The sequence below is a fragment of the Crocodylus siamensis genome, chromosome 4 (assembly GCF_052110815.1).
Source record: "Crocodylus siamensis isolate JL-2025a chromosome 4, ASM5211081v1, whole genome shotgun sequence".
Classification (NCBI taxonomy): Eukaryota; Metazoa; Chordata; order Crocodylia; family Crocodylidae; genus Crocodylus; species Crocodylus siamensis.
Genome location: NC_143398.1, coordinates 139,739,687 through 139,758,580, shown reverse-complemented (window position 1 = coordinate 139,758,580; position 18,894 = coordinate 139,739,687). Strand labels below are relative to the sequence as shown.

The window sequence follows — 18,894 nt, the reverse complement described above, 5'->3', positions numbered from 1 at the left end:
TAGGCTGGGGAAGAGAATTGAAGTGGCATTTGGAAAGGGTGTGGGGGAGTTATCTGTGGCATGAACCCCACTAAATTAACCTGAGCATCTGTCCTGAGCTGAAGCCCTGTGCAGTGATCCAAAGATTTCTGAACATCATGTGGGCAGCATTGAGCTGCCTGATGTTTCCAGAGTATGTGCCCCAAAATTAGGGTTGGGGAGGTATCCCAGTCTCATATAGACATTCCTGTCACCAGATGCTGGAGTTGGACTGTGTCACATGACTCATCTGATTCTGTTATTCCTCCCCTATGCCTTAATTCGACATTACTTAATTCCTTTAAGATTATGCTTAATTCCTGTTGAAGTTCTTGGGGAATAAGCATATGCTTAAGTGGTTTACTGACCTGAGGACTCAATTTTATTTGTGTAGGAGTAGTAATTTGTTCCTCCCTTTTGACTGACTTATGGCAGTGAGTCTGTGTTGGATACCAGCTCCAGTGCCAGTGCTGGGCAGGGGGGCATACAGGTGCCCAGATAATGGCCATGTGTAAAAACCTATCAAACAAGAATGATACCAACGTAGGGTCTGAGACTGTGCGTCAAGTACTGTGGTCAGTGCTGATGGTTGTTCTCTGAGACTCAGCCTCAGCTCAGCTGCATTCATTGGCTTTAGTGTTGCAGCTACATCCCTTGGCTCCTTGTAGAGGGATTTTCAAAATCCATCAGAAGGATGTTCACAGATAGCTCATGGGCAAAACATTTTCCAGGAGACCCTTGAGGGTTGCTCATAGCAACTGGAAATTGAAAATGGTAAAATTGAGGTTGTCAGGGAGAGCAAAATATGATGCTGACCACAGTACGTTACTTGCTGTCCATTGTTGCCCATGGGCCAATGAAGGCTAGGAAACACTGGTTTGGTGACTTTAACATAGGCTTGGCAGTCAGACCATGGCTGAAGTTTGCAAGAAATTTCAGGTACCTCAATTGTGGTGTGACTAAGTTGACTTGAAAAGAGGCCACAATTTCAAAAACTATGCAGTGCCTGTCCTGTGAAAATCAGGGCCCCTTTTAACCCATCTCAAGTTGAGCACCCAAAGTCACTGTTTTATTTTGGAAAACATGGGCCTTAATCTTTGTCTTGGTCCTGTTCCTGCTATATCATCACTCTAGGATGGCTGCTTCACTGTGCTGTGCTTCAGTTTCTCTGTACTTGAAGTGGAGTTAATGATGCTCATTTGTAGTGGGATGTTCAAGGCCATTGACTTCCAACTGACTTTGGCATCTCTGCTGAAAATTCCCTGTCAGGGATATTGTTAGGACTGCTCATGGACCAAGCATGACTCATAACCATTTTGACCTAGTAGAACATAGGCGTGAGCCATGTCAAATCACGAGTCTCTGAGCTTGTCCGTGGGGGAATGAAGGTTGGTGTTTTACCAAACACATGCTAACTAACAGTGTTTCCAATGCAGACAAAGATGCATTCATTTTTTATCTTGTCCTGGTTAACTTTCTTGTCAGTCTTACCTCAGCATGGATTCTTCAACTTCAGTAGAATAACTCCCAAGTTTTCACTGCTGTTAGCCAGAGCATTATCCAGCCCTGAGCCTGTGTGTGCATCTCACAGGGCAGCAAGGGCCCACGTTCCATTTTCATCACCACAAATGCAACTGACCTTAGTGTACAAGGCCATGATCAGCCTTATCTCATTGCATCCTGTTTTACAGCAGAATCAGGCGCCGTATAGATGGAAATTCTCATCTCTCCTTGTTTTGATTCATATCACTATGATGGATGCTGCATCCTCTCTCTGTTCAGCCAGGGCAAAACTACCACAATGATTAAGAGGATTGTTTTGCTTTCCTCAGGAAGTCAGATGCCTTGTATATATTCAGCATCCCAAGCAAACCAAGCGTGTGCTAAGGCGTTTGGTGCGCTAAACATTTAACTAGAACCCAGACTAGCATGCGATAGAGTCTGCAACATGGGCATTGATGAGGATCCTCCCTTAAAAAGTCATGTCCAGTATTGAGGCAGGCATAATAATTGCACTGGGTGGACAGGAGGTGCAACAAACTACATAGTCTTGCCTTATGTACATGCTGCAATCTCAGTTCTCCTTTCCTCCCTGCCTGTCCTGATGCTGCTGCCAACATGTTCCCATTCCCCACTATGCATGAATCTCTGTCTATACAGCAAAAGACTGGATTACAGCTAGGCTGAAGCTTGCCTAGCCATGCTGGGATAACTCTGTCCTTCTGCTGTAATGATGTATTGTGTTACTTCCACTGAAGCTTTTTATGAATGCATATATTTCTGAATGTAGTATAACTAAGTAGGCCTCTGAATATCATTCGGATTTCCACACTTGTATTTATTTTGTCCCTATGGAAAAGCCTTTCTTGGGTCATGTTTTTTACCTCAATCAGAGGGATCAAAACCCCTCTGAGAAATTGCACTTAAGATACAGAAGATCAGTAATGTACTAGGAGGGGTGGGGAACATGTGACTGGGGATGCCTTTGGCAGGGTACAAAAGCAGCTATTGCACAGTGGTGGCTAATCACACTGCCTCAATCATCATGGCAGGAGCTGGCACTATCCCAGGCACTGTGTGGCTGCCCCAAGTACAGAGCTGCACTATTACACTTCTGACAGAGATGTAAAGATTGTCCCTGTCTCAAAGAGTTTAGAATCCATACAAGTCACAGGCAGAGTAGACTGGATGCATGGGGAACAAAAAAGCATATTGTTGAATTATTGCTTGTGGACATCAGGGAGAGACTGATTATTTGGAGGGGATTTGAGGGAGGCAGAGGATAGACAGCTGTGGGTTAGAATGGAGAGAGGGGGTATGGAAAAAGGTACCATTATGGAAGAAGTGGCTGGGAAGCATCATGCGTGGGATTACCCCAGAGCAAAATGGTCAGCAGTAAAGAGGCTAGGACTAGAATTCTCTGTTCCTTCTTGACAAGTCCTCACAGGTATAAAGCTGGATTCTGGCTCAGTTCACATTCAGAGTCACAGAAAGTCACCCAGCATGGAATCCTCATTTTCCTGAAGACTCTGGTGTTTATTGCATGTGTCCTTCTTTTTCAGGGGAACTGAACCATATTTAAAGCCTTCCTTTGGATTTTCCAGCCTTCTTCCCCTCTGGTAAGTTTCAGTATGACTTTGTTGCACTTTACTTGCGAGATTTCTTAATTTCCTCTTAAATCTGCCTTCCTGACTCAAATAACATATTCCTATGTTGAAGGTGAGTAACCAGGGGTCACTGGTTCCACATTCTCCATTATTTGAAGGTAGGGTCCCTTTGTGGCAGGCCACCATCTATCTCTTCCTGGGATCTTTACTTTGTGGGTTATTAGGTGGTACCTGTTGTTTTAAGAAGCTTTTTTTTTTTTGAAGGTGTCTGCTTGGATATGGTATTAGTCACTGGAAATGAGAACACACTAGTTAAACTCCAGTGCCAGAGCAGTGTCTCATGGTTTAATGTACCTTGACAGTGAGTGCAATATTCTTCTGCTGTTTGTATAGTATAGGTGTTTGTAGAGGAACACTTAGCCTTAGGGTCACCAACTGAAATGAAATCCCTGACAAAACCTAGAACAGAAATAGAATCCTTGTCACCAGACACCTGGGAGTTATGCTGGATGCTGCCATAGGCATGGCCATATCTAGGATTTTGAGAAGTGGGGATGCAGTTGGTGTGGTGCATCATCATATAGAACATAACACACATTTTTTCCTTCAGATAAGAAGAAATTAGAAGCTTTACTAATCTGGTAAGAGGTTAGGGCTGTGTTATTCAGTTTAAGATCAAAATAAAAACAAATGTGACTTTAGTGGTATGTACATTAATCTGCTATATTGTATAGTATTATTAAAAAGCACAGCTAACTAGGCAGAGTAATGACAAATATTGTTTCATTAGTCCTGTAATTATTGGAATTAAATATACATCTCTCTTTTCAGATTTACAAAACAAAATCTAGCCTTCTCTAGCATCTTGACAGTGCATCTAGTGCTTCACTGAAAGTTATTTTCACACCTGAGTTAATGTTCACCCGAATTAACATTTCTACACCTAAAGTGAATGTTTTAAGTTAGAGTTAAAAACAGTCTGCAGGGCTGTGAAATAGGAGCTACATTACCAGGAACAACTAACAAACAGAATGGCAGAAGAAAGGATAGCATGATTAGTGGAACATCAAGACCATTAAAAAAGGCGAGAGGGTTGTTAACACCTATGGGATGAAGAGGCAGGAATTAAAGGGTGATTCACCTGCATCACTGCACCCTCCTGGATCTGCCCCTGGCCACAGAGGAACTGCTACAGCAGGACCCCTGCTTCCTTGACAGCTTCTGGCTACTCCCTTCACTGCCACTACAGGAGCTGTGCCTGCTGCTGTGAAGGGGCTGTAGCTGATGTCTGAAGGTACAGATAATCTGTATCTGGCTTCTGTTGCTCACAAAGCTAGCAGAGTGAAGGGGTGTGCTGCCCCCTGGGAGCTGTTGGTGCGGATGCCCTCACAGAGCTGCTAGTAGCACTGGGCCAGACCCTGGTGCACTGCCTTTTTTGCTAGACCAGGGTTGTCCAGCTTGCAGCTGGTGGGCTCCCTTCCTGCTGCTGCTTCCCTTGCTGGTTCTGCTGCTGTTGGAGTCTCTGGGCTCCCCCATCCTTCCTTTGGCTTCTGCTTCTTGCTCCACCCTTAGGGGTGCGGCAGCATGGCCTGTGCAGCCCTTGTGCCAGGGGCATGGGGGGACCTCTGTGGGAGGAGCCTTTGCAGAAGAGAGGCCCAGTGATGCTTTACTAGAAACTAGGAGTGTAATCCATGTGGTGGGGGAGCCTAGGAGTATGGGATGGGAGCATGGGAAGTTTAGCTTGTGGAGGGGTGAAGGGGCAGCCACTCAGAAGTTACAGAGTCCTGTGCTTAGACCATACAGCCTCCCTTTCCCCCTCAGGATGCATGTAGGAGGGTAGCTCTGCATGGTGGTAGGAAAAACATTTTGCACAGTGTTGTTCTAAGAAAACTGAACAGCTGGAGACAGCTGGCTACAATTCTTCACCTCCTCAGGAAAGTATGATTTTGTGTTGAGCACAGCAGCTGCCACAGGCACTTAGGAGGGAGCTGTTACCAATGGTAATAACTTGGAGGATTGATATTAGGAAGCAGATGTGTCAGATTATGGAGACAGTTCAAGATGCTGTCCCTGTCAATGAGGCCTCTCCTGAAGGGCCCTTGGCAGCTGCCTACCCTGGTGGGATCTCTGAATCACAATGAGATACCTATCATACGCAAGGAAGAAGAGAGCTAGCATTGAAATTACCAGCATCAGGGAGACCAATTCAGCTGAAGTAGTTGGAACTGAGTGGATTTTGCCCTGTAATTTTTGTACTTAATTTCCACTGGTCCACAAGCCTGAACTTTAGGGAGCGGCACTGTAGTCCCTAACAGAGAAAGACACGGGCCAGGAGTGAGTAAGAAATAGGAGCTGAACAGAAGGCAGTGTAGTAGAAGCTAGCACAGCAATAGTATGAGATACCAGCTTATATGAGCCCTGTAGGAATGGCTGGAGTCTGAACAAAAAAGAAATGCCAGCAGTATTTACTGCCTGTCAGTAAAAAAAAAAAAAAAAAAAAAAAGAGGATAGTAAAGGTTCCTGTGAAAACACAAGGATCACCTTGTGACACAAGACAAAAAAATGGAAGAACAGGAAAAGGAGTGCAGGCCTCTAGCTCAAAATGGGGGGAACTAACAGGAGGTGCGAAGGGGAGAACCCCAGACAATATCACTGCTCTGAGAAAAAGACTAGTGATTTTTACCTCTGTCTGGACATGTGTTTTTATTGAGTGAAAGGAATCAGGCAGAACTGGTCAAAAACTGGAACTTCTGGTCCAAGGGATATTCCGACACTTCAAATACTTGTTTTCATTCTGTATCAGAAGGAAAAGCTGAGCTCTTTAAAAAATCTTTGATAAAACAGAAATCTATCCATCCATCGTTCCATCCATCGTATTCATTCAGGAGCATCAGAACATTGCTTCTCAATAATGTCAAAACATTTTATTGTAAGAAGCATGCATTCTGTTAATTAATATGTATACACATATTTGTTTGCATATAATTGAAATTTAATATTTTAGTACAATATAAACATTGATAGAAATTACATTGAGAATGCCAAAACAGCATTTCCAATGGAAATGGAAAGCAACTCTTTCCAATTTTTTTGACATACTCTTAGCAACAGGACACCCTCCCTCCCCACTTCCCTGCTACTCCATAGCCCCCAGCCACAGGGAAAACCCTTTGTCCTGTGCTTGGATTTGGTTAACAGCCCTAGAAGCGGAAGCCCTCTGTTTAATCAGAAGAGAGAAGGTCAAACATGGGTCATGACTGTTCAGGTTTCCCTGTCGGTTTCCCTCAGCCTGAATCTCGGTGGATCACTCTTTGGCCCTAATTCAGGAAAAGGCTTAAGTCCATCTGTATTTAAGAAAACACATATGAGCATATTTAGGTGCCTTTCCTGAAAAGGCATGCTGTCCTGAATTAGGGCCGTAGGTTCATGGCCTGTTTTTATTCTTGGCAGTTTTTAGAAAAAAGGCCAGCTAGGGTGTGTTCAGGACATTTGAACCCACAGTCAAGGGCTGCTGTGCTCATGCTCCACTTACAGCCTTACAGTTGGCATTTATAGATGTGCTCCAGGGGTGCAGGTGGCACTTTAATTAGAATGGTTTCAAGAGCCACTGTAATTAAAGCTCCCAGAATGTCATGTGTATCAGTGTCCTTGCACTGAAAAATGGCAGCAGGGGTTCTTTAACTAAAGTACATTCAACAAACTTTAGTTAAAGCATTCTTGCCACCATTTTTCAGCATGGGGACGGTGATACACGTCATGCTGGAGTCTTCAGCATGGTAATTACTATGCTCCAGCAGCAGACTCAATTAATCGCACTGTAATTACAGCACATCAGAGCAGCCTCTCTGTATGTGTATTAGGCGCCCAGTGTGTCTACATTAACTCCAGACTACTCTTTTAAGACAACTGAAATTCCACTAAAAGAATTAGGGGTAAAATTTGCACTGGTGAAATTATGCTGGTTTAGGTTTTGTTTGTTCCTATCCATCCTGGGTAGTTGTCTTCTGCAGGCATGCAGACTAGTTTTTGCTCCTCTTAGCTGTAAGGCAAATCTAACATGCAATTTATTCCTGGATGGCTAAATGTCTGTGTGTTCCTAATCCCAGGGTAATTTTACATTGGTATATAGTTGTAGGCTTAACGTTAGCTGGGTCAGACTATTTCCCTCCCAGTCAATGGGTGATAAAATTATATCTTATCTTGTATGTGTCGCACCCCTTTTTACCCTAGCATAGACCAGGCACTAGAAATTGGGGTGTTCCATAGCCATCAAAAGAGACAGCCTTTTTTCCACTTTCCATGCTTTAGTTTCCCTTGAGTAGCCTCAGCTCAGACTTTACTCTCTCTTTGACTCTGAAGAGCAAAATCCCTTAAATAGCTGAATAACCTTCTGCTGAGCACCTGCCAATGAATCTGACTTGGTGGTGATAGACATCTGGCAGAGGGAAGTGGAGTGGGGCAGGGACAGTGAGCAACTGTTGGTCACTGGTTTCAGGGTCTCTTAAAGCTGCAGTCCTCATTTTGGTTCAGTTTTCACTGCACTTTGTGTCATGTTGATAAAGACTAAGGTTGCTACCCCTACTATCTTTATTTTCCTTCTCTGGAGGCAGAAGTGCGCAGCATAGGACTTAGCCCCGTTGGGGGTGGGGGGGTGTTAAGTAGAAAAACAGGAATCCCTGTGACTACAGTTCTGAGTTGAGTCCCTTGATTCCCCATCAGGTTTCTGAGCTACTTACAGATTAGATACTTCCTGTTTAGTATTACCATTTATCTTCTTATTTCTACAGTGTTTACAGGGGCTTTTGTGCATTTTTAAAGTGTAAAATGAGCACCAGTATCTCTGTTGTGGCTTTAGATTGAAACAAAGTCTTGTGGGAAATAGATTCAGTGAGGGGGTTTTCTTTCCTTGAAATCTCAGCTCCTGGAATAACATAAATTAATGAGAATCTCTGCTTTCATGTAAGGGGAAAAAAAGAGCAAAAAATTCTAATGTTCAGAATTGCAAAGAAGAGTTTGAATGCATGAACCCTAATGACTCGAAAACCAGAAAGGAAAATAACAGGGGCCCCAAATTTATACTTCTTTAACCAATTTCAGGATTTTCAGGACTGGAGTCCTGATTTTGCCCTTGGACAACAGGAAGCCCCTTGTTACCTTCCCAGCACAGGCCTTGAAATAGAAAAGGTTCTCTGGGTCTCCTGGAGGGTGGTGAATGTAGGTAAGGTGCCCTCACTAGCTCTGGAGACAGGAGGAGGGTGATCTGCCCATTTAAAATTGCTTGACCCAGTAGTTTCTTTGATTCTGCTTTTCTCCTTCATTTTTTTCCCCTTTCCCACTATTTCCCACCCCCCTCACTTTTTCTTTTTCTTTTTTCTTTTCTTTTCTTTGTTTTACTGTTCTTCCTTGGCTTATTACCTGTTTCTCCTGAGCCTTCCTGTATTTCTTCCTTTCCATCACCTCTCTTTCTCCTTTCATTATTATTTGTGTTGTGATGGTGCATATGATCCTTAATGAAAAGCAAGGCCCTTGTGCTAGGCAAAGCTCGATCACCAAAGAAAGATGATCTCTGGCCTGAAGAGCTTGCAGCTCACATGTGAGACAAGATTCTGCTCATGCTTCACTGCACTATCTCCATAGTGCTCTCTAGTCTTCCTAATCTCTCTCCCCTTGCCTGCTCCTACTTGTACCTTCCTCTCCCTGTTTCTGGTTTATCTTTTTAATCCCTTGTTTCCTATTTGCAGTCTCTGCTTCTCTATTTTTCCCTTTTTCCCCTTTCCTTTCTCTTCCACCCTCTCTCTACGTATGACATTCACTGCCAGTCTACACTTAGAAATTGTTCCAGAGTAAGTTTAGGCTGTCAGTTTAAGTCATAAAAGATGTTCCAGGTATCTGGAGCAGAGAACCCTTGAGCTTTACACTGTTCTCTGTGTCTTCCCTGCTCAAAGTGGGGCCTCATGGTGCCCCCTCCTAACCCCACTTGCCTGAGATCTCTTCTGTTCTCTCCTCTGTTCATGAGACAGAGCCTGGGTGCTTCTGAGCTATCTGTTGTGCTGTGTGATTTTTTTTTTCCTACTGCTCAACTTGCTGTACTTGTAATGTGGGATTTTTTTTAGCACTTTCATTTTGTATTACAAGACAAACAGCCTAGCTCAGGGTGTGGACCAAGGGCTACATAGGAAGCTTTGATGAGCTCTTTCAGGTCAGGTCAGCAACCTCTCTACCACCGCAACAACTTACCAAAACTCCATATGAGGCTTTAGGCGGGTGGGGGGCAATGTTTGGGAGCAGGATGGGCAGATGTGGCTGATCTGCTCCCTGCACACCCTGCCCAGGTGGGGTGGGCCATGTATGCATGGGGATGTGTGTGGGTTGTGTGTGTGTGGGGGGGGTGCATGTGTGTAAAGTGGGGGCTGCCTGGGTGCTAGGTTCAGAACCAATCAGGGCTGAGGACAGGGAGGGGAAAGTGGGGGGTGGGGTGGAAGGAGAGGGGTGCAGTTCATGCATCAGAGCTTGCCTGGGCAGTGAGGTCTGTGACTGCCCCTGCAGTGCTCCACATGTGGCCAAGCCCCACCCAAGGCAACCAGCACCAGCCCAGCCTTGGTCCCAGCCCTAGCCAGTGCACAGCTTCTGGTGGGGCTGTTCCTAGTGTGGCTCTGTTCCCCTTGCCTCCAGCGGGAGTTGCCCACCTGAAGCTTCCTCCCTATCTGCCCACCCAGAGTGTCACAGCAGGGGCAGGAGTGGGAGGAGGAGCAGCCCCTGGAGACAAAGGGAGCAAAGTAACCCCTGGCTGGCTGCAGCCACATTGGGAACTACCCCACTAGAAGCTACATGCTTCTGGTCTTGTCCCTGCTGCACCACTCCTGATGGGTGGGAGAAGCTTCAGCCAGGCAGCTTCTGCCTCAGCTCGTGGGCCTTTGGCTCTACCACCCTGCTGCCTTCCACCCACCCAGCTGCATAGGTTTCCGTACTTGCACATGGCTGCTCATGGTGCCAGGTGGGTGAAGTGAGTGGAAGGCAGCCTGGAGCTGGAGGTAGAGCCCCGCACACTGAAGCAGGAGTCACCCAGCTGAAGCTTTCCTCTCCAGCCACCCAGAATAGTTCAGCAGGGAATGGACCAGAAGGAGGAGCCTCCATTGGAGGCACCAGGAGCAGATCAGCTCTGCTGGGCCAGGCCTCTGCCAGTGCATGCAGCTTCCAGCAAGGCTGTTTCCAATGTGGCTGCAGCCTGCCAGGGGCTACCTTGCTCCCCTCACCTCCAGCAACAGCTTCTCTTCCCATTCCTGAACCTGTTGTACCACTATGGGTTGGGGGGAAGCTTCAGCTAGGTAGCTCTTGCTGGAGGTGACGGGGACATGGAAACAGCCCTGCTGAAAGCTACTCATGCTGGTCGGGGCTCAGGCCAGCAGGCATAGGCTAGAGTATGGTGTGGGCTGCCCTGGTGGGAATGGGTGGGACTTGGCCCCATGCAGAGCACCAGGGGGGCAGCCATGGGCTGGATTCCATCAGCTGGCAGTCTAGCTCCGACCTGTGAGCTGTATTTTCCTGCCCCTGGCTTAGCTAGTTTAAAGACCCCTATTCTGTGGCTTGTGAATCACCAGTCCTCTAGTGGCTCACAAAACAAAACAGCAGCAAGTTAAGTTCACTCTGCAGGAGATACTTGTTCAGTGAGCCCCCAAGTAGAGCTTCCACAGACTACACGTACTCTCTGACTCCCCAGTCTGACCACCTCTGTTTGGCTGGCTTGGTCTTCTCTAGTGCAAAGGTTTATAAGGTGACTGTTATTTGTATGATTTTAATGCCCAGAAGTATTTTGCTGCACAAATATGTAATGAGAAGCATCTCTCTGCCCCAAAGCCCTTATGATTTATGTAGACAAAATGCACAATACTTATCTGGCCCATGGCAGGTCCTTCAGCTCTACCTGGCCCAGGTACAGGAGGCAGCCTGGGCTGGTGACACATGCAGCTGGTCCTGCTGTTCCAGGTGCACAGTGAGACTAGGGTGGCACAGCATCCGGACTCAGCTCTTGGCAGCCCTTGTAGTGGCAGCTCCTTCCAGCTGCTGCTGCCAGTCTCTGCTGCCACCTCCAGACCTGGCCCCCCAGCCAAGGCACCTCTGCCTGTCCACCCTACACCCACCACTGGCATCACCAGATGGAGTAGCTGGGCAGGGTCTGCATGGAGACTGGCCCAGGACTTCCGTGGGTTGGGTGTGCTTAGCCAGGTGGATGAGATGGGACCTCAGGCAGGTGGGGAGCAGCATCAGGGAGTGGGACTGGTGGACAGGGCAGAGCCACTTAGGCAGTTTTGGTGAGTTGTTGCAGGGCAAGGGGAGTGCTGACCTGGCTCACAACAGCTCACAAAAAAACCCTAAGTGGTCCTCCAGCCCAAATAAGTGCCTACCCCTGCACTAGCCCATCAGGCTTTTAAGGAACTGGTTTGGAAAATGGCTTCTGGTTCTTGGGAAGCAGACAAGCCAGTGTTTAAAAACGACACTGCTCACTCACTCCAGCCCAGTGAAACTGTACCCAAGAAAATCCCAACCTCAGTCCTGAGCGATGACTAGATAATTTATCGTGGCTATGTTGTGTGGTGTCTTTCACACTAACTGAGTCCTGCCTGCTTTGGATCATTAAATAATGCATTTACAAAGATAATGAGTGCAGAGAGAAAGAGAAATTAAGAACAAGGGCAAGGAAGAGAGTGGGTGTGTTTTGTGATAAGAACTGAAAGTAGATGGCAAGCTAGTGAACAAAGGCAATACCAGGAAGGCTATTCTAAGCAGAGCCTGCTGCCAAGGAGAAGGTTCTCTTCTGGATGGTGGAGATCTTGTGTGCATTTCTGCGTATTTTATTGTGTCAACTGAAGACAGTCTTCACAGTCTGATCCTGGAAGAGCCAAAAGCCTGTGGCCAGCCCAGGGTCTGAAAACAGGGGCAGCACTGAGCTGTTTTTCTTATACTCTGTTACCTTTCATGGTGAAAGGAATCACTGAGTGAGACGGAGTATGTTTGCCCTTTTAGGTTCGGTGGCTGCTTCTCCAAGTGGCACCTTGGAGTTTCTAACTGGCACCATTACCTCCAACGAGTGGAGTTCTCCCACCTCCCCTGAGGGGAGCAACGACTCAGGGGGCAGTGAGGCCTTGGACAAGCCAATCGACAATGATGCTGAAGGTGTGTGGAGTCCGGACATTGAGCAGAGCTTCCAGGAAGCGCTAGCCATTTACCCGCCATGTGGGCGGCGGAAGATCATCCTGTCGGACGAGGGCAAGATGTACGGTAAGGAGAACAGCTGGGGGAGTTTTATCACCTCAGGGAGAAGGAAGATCTCTGTGAACCATCAGGTTTGCCATGTGTGCTTCTGTGAGAGAGATCCCAAATGATGCAGCAGCTCAGGTTAAATGTTTGGCAAAGAAAAGCAAAAAGGAATAGAAAAGTGGATCAAAGTGACATTTAAAAGAAACTTTTTCAGAAAAGACTCCTCAAGTTTTTAATTAAAGTATGGCATGTTTTTGATAAAGGTTTTGGTGAAGTCAAATACAGTGGCTCAATGAATGCACTCATGCTGTCTTTAAAATTGTAGCTCATGCTGTCATTGTTAGGTTCTCCTTAACTTTAACTGGTGGAAGTCTGATTTCGGTGCTGAAGATCCTAGGTTCAAACTTTCACTGATGGTCTCGGATCTTGGTAGCTATGTAAGTGCCCATGTTGCATAATCCTTGAAAGGGGAACTTTTTTAGCACAAATTGAATTGAATTCCCCTCTCTCCACTTCCCTGTGATGGTCTTTTGCCTCCTGTCTGCCTAGGTATATGCATTTTTTCATCTTTAAGTTGCTTTCTGCCAAGACAGAAAGAAGATTAGACCTAAACTGTTCTTAGTGGTGGCAGATGACAGAATAAGGAGCAATGGTCTCAAGTTGCAGCAAGGAAAGTTTAGGTTGGATATTAGGAAACACTTTCTCACTAGGAGGGTGTTGAAGCACTAGAACGGGTTACCTAGAGCAGTAGTAGAATCTCCATCCTTGGAGGTTTTTAAGGCCCAGCTTGACAAAGTCCTGGCTGGAATGATCTAATTGGGGCTGGTCCTGCTTTGCATGGGGGGTTGGACTAGATGATCTCTTGTAGTCAATTCCAACCCTAATTTTCTATGATGCTATCTATGATTCTGAGATGAATCATAGCATGAAATCTCCTCAGGTCAAGAATGAAGAGAGGTCAAGAATGAAGAGAGGCCTTGTCCTTTAACTGCAAAAGGGGTGATGGGAAAAGATGATTTAAGGTCATTTTTAAATTGTTTTTTACCCCCCTTTGCCAAAAACAGCTAGTGAAAACATTTGCTCTCTGGGGCCATGGAAACTAGGTGCAAGTTGTGTTCTAGAGATGGAGCAGATCAGCCCAGTCATCTTGTAGAGTAAGTATGTTGAGTATCTTGACCTAGTCAACAATCAAGTGACTAATAGTAAAAATCTCTAGTAGACACAAGCCTTGGGAATTAAGGGTGTTTATACATGTGCTCCAGGAGGCAGTAGAAGGGGTACTTTAATTAAAACAGCTCCAAGAGCTGCTGTAATTAAAGCACCTGGAGCATCATTCTAACATCCTAAGGGATAGCCAGCACGGGTTTGTTGTGTGTAGGTCTTGTTTGACCAATCTCATTTCCTTCTATGACCAGGTGACCTATCACCTGGACAAGGGAGAAGAGATTGATGTCATATATCTTGACTTCAAAAAAACTTTTGATATGGTATCCCATGAACACCTCTTGGCCAAACTGGCCAGTTGTGGCCTTGGCTCCACCACGATCCGCTGGCTGGGAAACTGGCTCCGTGGTCGGACCCAGAGGGTTGTAATTGATGGCAGTCACTCATCGTGGTGCCCTGTGACCAGTGGGGTCCCTCAAGGCTCTGTCCTGGGACCCATACTGTTCAACATCTTCATTAACGATGTGGACATTGGAGTCAGGAGTGGACTGGCCAAGTTCGCCGATGACACCAAACTTTGGGGCAAAGCATCCATGCCAGAAGATAAGCGGGTGATCCAGGTTGACCTGGACAAGCTCAGCAAATGGGCAGACGAGAACCTGATGGTGTTTAACACCAAAAAATGCAAGGTTTTCCACCTTGGGAGGAAAAACCTGCAGCACCCTTATAGGCTCGGCAGTGCTACGTTGGTTAGCACTACAGAAGAAAGAGACTTGGGGGTCATCACTGACCACAAGATGAACATGAGCCTGCAATGCAATGCTGCGGCTAGTAAAGGGACCAAAATGCTGGCATGCATCCATAGATGCTTCTCGAGCAAATCCCAGGACATCATTCTCCCCTTGTACTCAACCTTGGTGAGGCCGCAGCTGGAGTACTGTGTCCAGTTTTGGGCTCCACAATTCAAAAAGGATGTGGAGAAGCTTGAGAGAGTCCAGAGGAGAGCCACGTGCATGATCAGAGGTCAGGAAAACAGATCTTACGATGACAGGCTGAGAGCCATGGCACTCTTTAGCCTGGAAAAGCGCAGGCTCAGGGGTGATCTGATGGCCACCTATAAGTTTATCAAGGGTGACCACCAGGATCTGTGGGAACGTTTGTTCACCAGAGCGCCCCAAGGGATGACGAGGTCGAACGGTCACAAACTCCTGCAAGACAATTTCAGGCTGGACATAAGGAAGAATTTCTTTACTGTCCGAGCCCCCAAGGTCTGGAACAGTCTGCCAGCGGAGGTGGTTCAAGCACCTACACTGAACACCTTCCAGAGTAAATTGGCTGCTTATCTTGCTGGGATCCTATGACCTCAGCTGACTTCCTGCCCTTTGGGCAGGGGGCTGGACTCGATGATCTCCCGAGGTCCCTTCCAGCCGTAATGTCTATGAAATCTATGAAATCATGTGTAGCAGCGTACCTGCACTGAAAAATGGCAGTGGGGACACTTTAACTAAAGCTTGCCCCCGCCACCATTTTTTAGCACAAGGACGCTGATGGATGTGATGCTGGAGTCTGCTGGAGCACAGTAATTATGATTAATTGCAGTGCGTCAGAGCAGCCTCAATGCACGTGTATAGGCACCCTGTGATCCTAGTACTGTTATGGTAAAATCAAAGTAGATTTCACCAGTTAAGTGCCTGGGGGAAACCATTTGTCCTTTCACTAACCAGAATCTCATATGAAGTCACCTTCCCCCCAACTTGTGGCCCCCACAAAGAGATTTTCTCTCAGACAGTTGACTCTCCAGACTTCAGCAGTGGGAGGTCCCATGCCCCTAGGCATCAAGTGCAGTCTTTCACTGGCCATTCTGCAAATCTTTCTGCTGGTAATCAAGATGCTTTCTTTTTAATGGGCTTGTCCATTGTTCAGAGTGTTAAAAGATGGCTTGGGTGGAGTCATTTTTTTCTCCCCTGTGAGGTCTTGCCTAGGAGGGAAGGTTTAACTAGTTAGATATACCTAATTATGTACTTGCAAAGTATATCTTCACTGCAGATTTAGCTGGATTCTTACCTGAATGTTGCCCAAATCCCTCCCTCTCCTCCCCACTCAAAACCCTCAACATGTACAATGACAGTTTCAAAACAGGCTAGCTGGCCTGGCTAGGACTTTGTGCTGGGCTCCAGATTCAGCTTTAAGTTTGGCTAGTAACCTGACCACTTTGTAGGGAGAATGTAAGGTCACTTGGATGCTGCTAGTCCTCCAATGCCTTCCTGCAGTTCTCACTGTGTGCATAAAAAGGCAGGCAAATTTTTCCACAATTCACTGGGAAAAAGTCCTAGAATATCTTGGCGTACTGTTGCGCTAAGGAACAAAGGATGTTTCCTCCAAAAGTCCTAGCTTTACACCACAGTATGACCAACATCCTGCAGAGGAGTGTAGAACCCCAGAGAATCCAGTCACCTGGCACTGTGCCTTGTAGTCTAGGATGCTGATCAATCACCCAAGTTAACTCTGCAGTGAAGACGTAGCCATAGTTCTCGCTGCCTGTGTGGATACTCATCTGTTGAAATAAGGGTTTCTTCATTCGCTGCTGTACTTGTATAACTGTTCATTTGGGGTTAGAAGAAAATAATTTTGCTATATAGTCAAGGCCTCCATTTAAGACCCGCCCCCCTGGGTTCATCTTCTTTGGGTATGAAATAGGGATTACTGGTCACAATTTTTTCTAGGATTGGTTTTTAAAATACCAGTGAAACAGGTAGGTTTTCTTTTAAGTGTGTCATTTGTTTTTAATTGTTCTGTGTAGTGTTCACAGCCCAAACTTTACAGCCTTGCTGTAGGACAGGAAAGCCAAGAAAGGACATGGGATAGCTACAAAAAATAAAGCCAAGTAGGAAGAAAAGTAGAAGAAAAGCAAAATTGACTAGAAACAAAAGGGGCTTGATGAGGGGGCTGATGTACAGCTCATTGGGAGTTGGTGAGGTGACGGTTTTCTTCACTGGGCTTTGGATCAGGCCTTCAGTGAATAAAGTGTAACGGTAAATAATTCACCCTCCTGGCGAAACATGTAGACCAGGGTGATGGAAGGAGGAGTGTCAGGAGCTAAATGCCTAGGCTGTGATGGTGCAGTGTCCCTGCTTGCCCCCAGAGCACCTGTTCCCAATGGGGACCGTTAGTTCAAGGTACTCCTGATAGACCTCCAGCCACTGATTTATACTCTCCTTTGCTTATTAGTTTCTGGCATGGGTGCCAAGGAGAAAGGGGCACAGGGTGTGATCTATAGAAAGATCCAACTAGACAGGGAAGCAAATATAGTTCCTGAGCTCATCTTCACAGCTCACAAGCCAGGGTGTGGAACAGGATAAATGGCCTGTGTGCCAGGCCTGCCTGCAGGGAAAAGTTGTGCAGCTGTCCCGTGACTGATCTGCAAAGAGCTTACTTAGCCTTGGGGCAAGGGTGTTACAGAAACCAATCTCCTCTGTCTCCCTGACTGTGCATTCTCCCTATCTCTAACCACTGAGGACATGAGATTCCCAGTCACAGGCTGTCCTAGCAGAAGAATGAAACAGCTTTTGCCTCATGGCAGATGAGCAGTAATCAGTGTAGAGCTGGTTATGTCTGTTTAGTTCACCCATCAGTGTATTGATCTGAGCTCCACCAGTGTAGACGGTTTGCAGTGGGTTGATGAAACTGGTTTCAGATCACACCCTTGGTTTCAGTAGTACACATAGGTGTGTTGATTATGCCTGTGTATGCTTCCCAAGGCTCAGGTTTCCCTTGGTACTTAGACCGCCCCCCACCCCCCGGGAAAAGATCCCACTTTAACTGATCTCTTCCCTTTGCTGCATGCCTGTGTCTGAAACACTTTTTTTTTGTGATCCAAGAGACACTCTGACTAGCGGCAATTTGGCCAACAAGGCAAACACAACCATGGCATTCCTAAAAGAGAAGCCTCCTCTTGCTTGTCTAACAGTTTCCAATTCCCCTGGGTTCTGCTCATAGAAAGCCTTGCTTGGGATACTTGCTTGTTCAGCCAGGTGATATAGGATCCCCCAGTCTTTGTCCAAATGAAATCAGGCATGTCTCCCATTGATTTTGCTGGGAGCAGGATCTGAAGTTCTCAGTGAGAGGTGGCTCTGATCACAGCTAAGATATGACAGGAGCTGTTTTGTTAAAGAACCTTTAATTTGTCTTCAAAGTCTGGGCAACAACTGGCTTGTTAATTTTCACCCTTTTCAGACTACATTGGGGTAATGATGTAAATGGTTTATGTGTCTAACAGGGAGCCCTGGAGATTGGTGTGAAGTCTGGTATTTTAACATCACAAATAAACAAGGGGGGTGGGGTTGGGGGATGTAGTACTTCAGTGCCATTTGTCAAAGACCCTAGATAGAGAAGATTTGCAGATGCTTGCAAGGGCAGGGAAATGACACACAGAGATTAGAACTATAGCAGGAAATGACAGACTGAGATTTTGCTTAACAAAATGCAACTAATATAGCTGAGAGAAAAACACACCCCGGACCCAGGCACATAGTGGAAAAGAACACAGACTTTGAATGAGGCAAGATGTGAACAGCTTTCACTCCACAGAGTGGTCCTTCTCTCTGAGGGTCTGTTGTGAGTGCCCCTAGATTACTATATTAATTTCGGGGCACTGGACCCAGATGGAATTGATTTGTAGGCACCTGGATGGTACAGAGGCAGGAGTTCAGGTTTCCGAGTTCCAGACAGCAGTTCAGAATGGCCCTGTGCCAGCTGCCACAAAATTCATTAGACACCTAACTTAGGGTTACCATACATCCAAGTTTTCCTGAACATGTCCTCTTTTTTGGCTCCCTGTCCTTGTTTCCGGGTGGGTTTTTAAAATGTGAGCAAATGTCTGGGCTTCTGCTTTGCCTCTGCTTTCCCGGGCACTAGCAGCTTGGCTGCCTGGGGGGCTGGGAGCAGCGGCCAAGGTGATTGGCTGTTGGGGGTCTGCGCATGGGCCCCAGCAAGCTGCTCCCATGTAAGAGACTGTGTGTGTGTGCATGCACACAAGCATGCATACAGGAGCTGTGTGGGCAGCAAGGCTGGGGAGCAGGGGGATGCAGGTCAGGAGTGAGTGGGGGGCAGGGGCTTAGGAGTGGGGGGCAGAGGCAGGGCACAGGTATGTCATTGCCCCCCACCCATCATTTACCCCTCCGCTCTCCTCCCCCTCCCTCCGGCTCTCCCCTCCCTTCCTTCCCCCAGGTGTCTTTTTTTTTTTTGACCCTGGAAATATGGTAGCCCTACCTAACTTCATTAGATACCTCCATGATGTTGCACTGTGAGATGCTTTAGGCCTCTGTGCTTGGGCTTCTGGTCATTTTCAGAA

The 18,894-nt window shown here is 46.6% G+C and overlaps 1 protein-coding gene across 5 annotated transcripts in view; it reads left to right on the top strand.

Annotated features, from left to right (window-relative positions):
• TEAD4 (TEA domain transcription factor 4) overlaps nucleotides 1-18,894 on the top strand; it is an 84,518-nt gene that overhangs the window by 6,805 nt on the left and 58,819 nt on the right. For all 5 annotated transcript variants that reach the window (XM_090043948.1, XM_090043947.1, XM_090043944.1 and 2 more), the window contains exons 2-3: nucleotides 3,081-3,137; nucleotides 12,147-12,401. In XM_090043948.1, the coding sequence (XP_089900074.1) occupies nucleotides 12,395-12,401 (7 nt within the window). In that variant the 5' untranslated portion in view covers nucleotides 3,081-3,137; nucleotides 12,147-12,394. The remainder of the gene's footprint in view (nucleotides 1-3,080; nucleotides 3,138-12,146; nucleotides 12,402-18,894) is intronic.